We start from the raw sequence: 5,143 nt of genomic DNA, 5'->3' as shown, positions 1-5,143 counted from the left end.
TCTTTTGTTTGATCCTAAAGAATTGATAAAAAGTGAGTATATAAATGTTATTACAATTGAAAACGAAAAAGTCCATTTTACTGACAGAGCTAGAAATCTGGGTGTTTACTTTGACTCTACCCTTTCCATGCATTGCCATGTCGATAATTTATGCAAGACTTTATATGTCGAGCTCAGAATTAAGAATTTCACAACTGGCTAATTTTTACATCAAAAATCTATTCAAACCCTCATTTCTTCCTTGATGTTTTCTAGACTTGATTACTGTAACATGCTCATGTATTCTATTCCAAATAATGTCCTCGGCAAACTGCAGTGCATTCAAAACCAAGCGGCAAAATTCGTTTTGAAAAGGAAAAAAAGTGATCATGTCACACCTTTGTTTTGGACTTTACATTGGCTCCCTGTTAGATTTAGGATTACATATAATATTGCTGTAATGTGATATAATATTATTAATGAAACTTCTCCTGTCTTTATATATTTAAGATCCAACTCTCAATCATGATTATGCGTTCCTAAAAGAGGATCTAAGACCTATGCTGATCGTGCATCTATTCATGCTGCTCCCGCTGTCTGGAATTCTTTACGATTCAGTGTTAGGAGCGGATTTGTGGATTCCCAGTCATCGTTTAAATAGAAATTAAAATCTCATCTTATGAGAAGCTCACTAGATTAAATAAAACATCCTTTTAATAAGATATACATTTGCTACATCAAAATTCTCATGACATAATATTATAATCTCCCTTCATCCGCCATTATTTTTAAATGTCCGGATATGATTTTTATTTTTTATTCTATAACTCATGTTAACAGACATTTTTTCGTCTCTGTATGCATATGCACGCTTTGGTGAATGTGTGTGTCATTGTGAGGGTGTGTGTGTTTGTTTTGTGTATGTGTGCGCGCGCTTGTATAAATGGATGCGTGTACAAAAATGTTTTTAATGATGTTTTACAATTTATTGCGCCTAGAGCTGTTTTGTCAACGGGAATATTAATAATAATAATAATAATATAATAATAATAATAATAATAATAATAATAATAATAATAATAATAATAATAATAATTATTATTATTATTATTATTATTATTATTATTATTATTATTATTATTATTATTATTATTATTATTATAAAAATAATAATAATAATAATAATAATAATAATAATAATAATAATAAATAATAATAATATGATGATGATGATGATGATGATGATGATGATGATGAGATAATAATAATAATAATAATAATAATAATAATAATAATAATAATAATAATAATAATAATAATAATAATAATACTTTATTGCATCCCAAAAAGGAAATTTTTTGTACAGACGTGTTACAATTTATACAATAAGATAAAAATACAATGGAAATAGGATGTATATATAAAAAAGAAGCAGCTCCATAACAAGAGCCGCGCTTTATAATGTGAATAATTTCAACACTGTAAATAGTTAAAACTGTCACTATACATTGAAAATTGAAAAGATTGCAAAACAAATAATTAATAAATTAATATTTACATTATTTGAACGTAAAAATGCGAAATAATTATATAGAATGATTATTGCTTGTTGTTATAAAGCCTAATACTGGACGACAGAAAAGATTTTCGGTGTCTCTGGTTTTGTTGAGAAAGGGCGACCACTCCCCTGACATGATAACTGATGGTCTTAGTGGATGATTCTGGTCATTTAATATTCTAGTTATTTTACTAATGCAAAATTTCTCGTATAAAAGATCTACATCGTCAACATCATTTATATAGCGTTTAATGGATTTTTTAATATTTGAATTTATTTTGTTCCTTTCCACTGCTAAGCAATTGCCTCCCCAAGATGTTATACAAAATGACAAGACACTTTCGATTACTGCTCTATAAAATAATGTGTAGAGGGTTTATCTATTCTAAACTGAGAAAGTTTTGATAAAAAATAAGTACGTCTGCACATCTTATGCGTAATAATTTTCAAGTGTTCATCCCACTTGAGCCTGTCATCAAGCGTTACACCAAGGTATTTGTAGTGAGGAACTCGCTGGACGAATTGGTCCTTTAATTTTACGGTTCTATCGGTTCCTTCACTCTCCTAAATCACTAGCTCCCTTGTCTTGGTTATGTTAAGCTCTGGGTGGTGGGCATCACACCAAGACACAGATCTATCAATTTCTTGCCTATAAGCCACTTCGTTGCCATTTGTTATGAGGCAAACTTTATTAAAGGTACACTCAGGTTTTGACTTATACAGTCATTCGTGTATATCGTGAATAATACAGGGGGCAATACACAACATTGAGGAGCACCAATATTTGTAGTTGTACAGGAAGATATGTTTTGTCCTAATTGAACGTATTGTGCTCTCTCCGTAAGAAATTCAAGCACCCAAGCAATTATATACTTGTTTAAATTCAGACTAGTCAATTTTTGAACAACCAACTGAGGTTGCATTGTATTGAATGCTGAATAAAAATCTGCAAAAAGCAATCTGCAATAGCTCTTAGCGTGACCTGGATGCCTGTAAATGTTACTTGTAAACAACAGAATGGCATCCTCTACGCCACGTCCTGGTTTGTAAGCAAATTGATGAGTATCACTCAATGGCATAAACTGCTTCCTAATTTTAACAAGAACAAGTTTTTCTAAAGATTTCATGAATATTGACGTCAGTGCAACAGGTCTGAGATCGTTCATTGATTCAATACAAATAAACTTTATTACTACTACTACTATTATTATTATTATTATTACTACTACTACTACTACTACTACTACTACTACTACTACTACTACTACTACTACTACTACTACTACTACTACTACTACTACTTGTCAACTTCGTTCCTTCTATAATATAACGTATCTACTTACATCCACCAAAATCCACTCCCTTTTGTTCCGTTGGCTTTCTTAATGCAACGTTTTTATAATCTCCTCCTTCTATTTCATGAATAGAAGAATATAATATCCCACCGTCACACAAAGTAAACTTCTTTGATAGTCCATGTTGACTTTGCTGAGAAATGTTTTGACCAGCTCTCCTTTCTATCCTATAGGTGATTCTCGGCAATGAGTCCCTCGTTTATTTATTATTCAATAAAGAACTAAGTTGCATTCACTACGGGAGTACAGCGGAACTCGTGTATAACAGGTCCGGATATTACAGAAACCCGGTTAAGGAGGTGTTTTAACAATCTCCTTTTTATTCCATCTTTGCCTTCAGTAATATTTACCAGTTATAGCAGGGGCGCTGAAATCCACTCAATGACTTCAAATTCAATACATTAGCACAATTACGTTCAGATAAGCCTACAGCGAAAGGCAATGGAGAGCTAGGCTAGGTCTAGTTCGCGATTGCCCTGTGTGTGTGTGTGTGTGTGTGTGTGTGTGCGTGTTTGTGTATAGGCTACTTACTAATATACTACATAACTTAATTTCAATATAAAATGGAACTTGCTGCAGGCACCCAATGAGTTTCACAAATCACACACATATACACACACAACTTTAAGCTGGGAAGTGAGTGAAACTGAGGAGAGAGAGAGAGAGAGAGAGAGAGAGAGAGAGAGAGAGAGAGAGAGAGAGAGCACCTCGCCGAGTTCCCATATAAAACCCACCACCCAGGGCTCAGATCTTTTGATAGTTCGAAGATGACGTCACTCAGGCCTTTGTTATTGTTTTTTGCCATCCGCGTTTGTGAGTTGTTCTCACTAAACTGAATTAACCAGACTATAAAAGTTCATGGTTACACAGAGTTTGTGTGTTGGTCCGTTATACTTCCGGATGGCAATGTTGTGAACTCCTTGGCCAAGCGCATTCTATCTATAGGTGACACAACCTTCCTAGTTGTCCCCCGAACTCGCTTGAAAAAAGGGAATCGAGATTTTAATCACCAAGGACAACAAGCTGAAATAATTGGCCGCGGGAGGTTAGAGACTATAAACGATTTCAATTAACACTTAAAACATTTCTTTTCACTCTCTTATTGTCTAGTGCCTAGAGCCTGCTTGCTGCCTGTTGGGATTGGCTCGTTATAAATGCCATCCATTACTATTATGAGAGAGAGAGAGAGAGAGAGAGAGAGAGAGAAAGAGAGAGAGAGAGAGAGAGAGAGAGGGGGGGGAGGGGATGGTGATTTCAGCCGTTTGGGTTGTTGCCCTTAAGATTCGGCTATAACAGGATTCCGTTTTAACATGACTTTAGACTGAGAATCTACTATATTTAACGTGTTTTGACAATCATAACATATCATCAAGAACATTTCAATACACGCCAAATCAATAGACATATTATTAAATAAAACACTTCGGTTTTTATGTCCTCTTTAAACACAATACATGCAGTTCAAGTGCAGACTGTGCTAACGCAGCTCTAGAATCAATAAAGGCGACAATTTAACTTTTTCGCTTCGGTGAAGGAAAAAAATAAATAGAAGCTGTCCTTGTGTTTGATGTATTGATTCTTACATCAATTGTTTCAAAAAGTATAATGTCGCGCTGGACCGCATGTTTAGAACTTTTGGCGTAGTTGCAGACATATGTAATGGCTTATGATCGTATAGTGGCTTTTTGATAGATGGTAATGATAATCCTTTGCATTGTGTTGTAGATCTTAATTATGACTAAAGAATTCAAGGGCCAATGATGATAATTGAATGTACAACATCAATACATTCAAATAAAAATCCAGATTCCAAGTTTCATGTCTTACCTCTTTATTTTTTGTGATTAATTCGAAATCCAAATCATGTAGTCATGGTCAGAATTCAAACAGTTTCATAAATTCCAAATCCGTAAAATCAATCCAAATGTTAAGTAATTTTGTCCAAGTAACCATTTTCAATTACGTAGAATATTTATAAGTCGGTAAACGCAAATAAATGATGGTGAGCACAAAAGTAAAAACGCGCAGCTCATAGTGAAGTAGAATCAGAATAGAATGTAGAAAGGAATCACTCTGTATTATACCCTATCGTAAACTTTTCCGACAATTCTTTTAACCAAAAGTCAGTTTTTACGCCCAAATATCAAATACGGTACGCCCAAATAACACACCGATCAAAGAAAGTTATTTTCTAGTACTCAATATAATGACCAAGTTTAACCGATATACAAGCACCGTGAACTCATTACAC

General features: G+C 33.8%; 1 protein-coding gene across 1 annotated transcript in view; it reads right to left on the bottom strand.

The window, feature by feature from the left end:
* Positions 1–4,546, bottom strand: part of LOC144973914 (uncharacterized) — an 11,263-nt gene extending 6,717 nt beyond the window's left edge. The window contains exons 1-2 of the mRNA XM_078916802.1: positions 4,476–4,546; positions 2,881–3,086 (exon numbers count right to left, since the gene is read on the bottom strand). Coding sequence (XP_078772928.1) covers positions 2,881–3,086; positions 4,476–4,546 — 277 coding nt within the window. The remainder of the gene's footprint in view (positions 1–2,880; positions 3,087–4,475) is intronic.
* Positions 4,547–5,143: the final 597 nt, after the last annotated feature.

Source organism: Berghia stephanieae, chromosome 5 (assembly GCF_034508935.2).
Source record: "Berghia stephanieae isolate SIO BIC M18660-M18661 chromosome 5, UCSD_Bste_1.3, whole genome shotgun sequence".
NCBI lineage: Eukaryota > Metazoa > Mollusca > Gastropoda > Nudibranchia > Aeolidiidae > Berghia > Berghia stephanieae.
The sequence above is the reverse complement of the archived record's forward strand: the minus strand, read 5'-3'. Positions and strand labels throughout refer to the sequence as shown.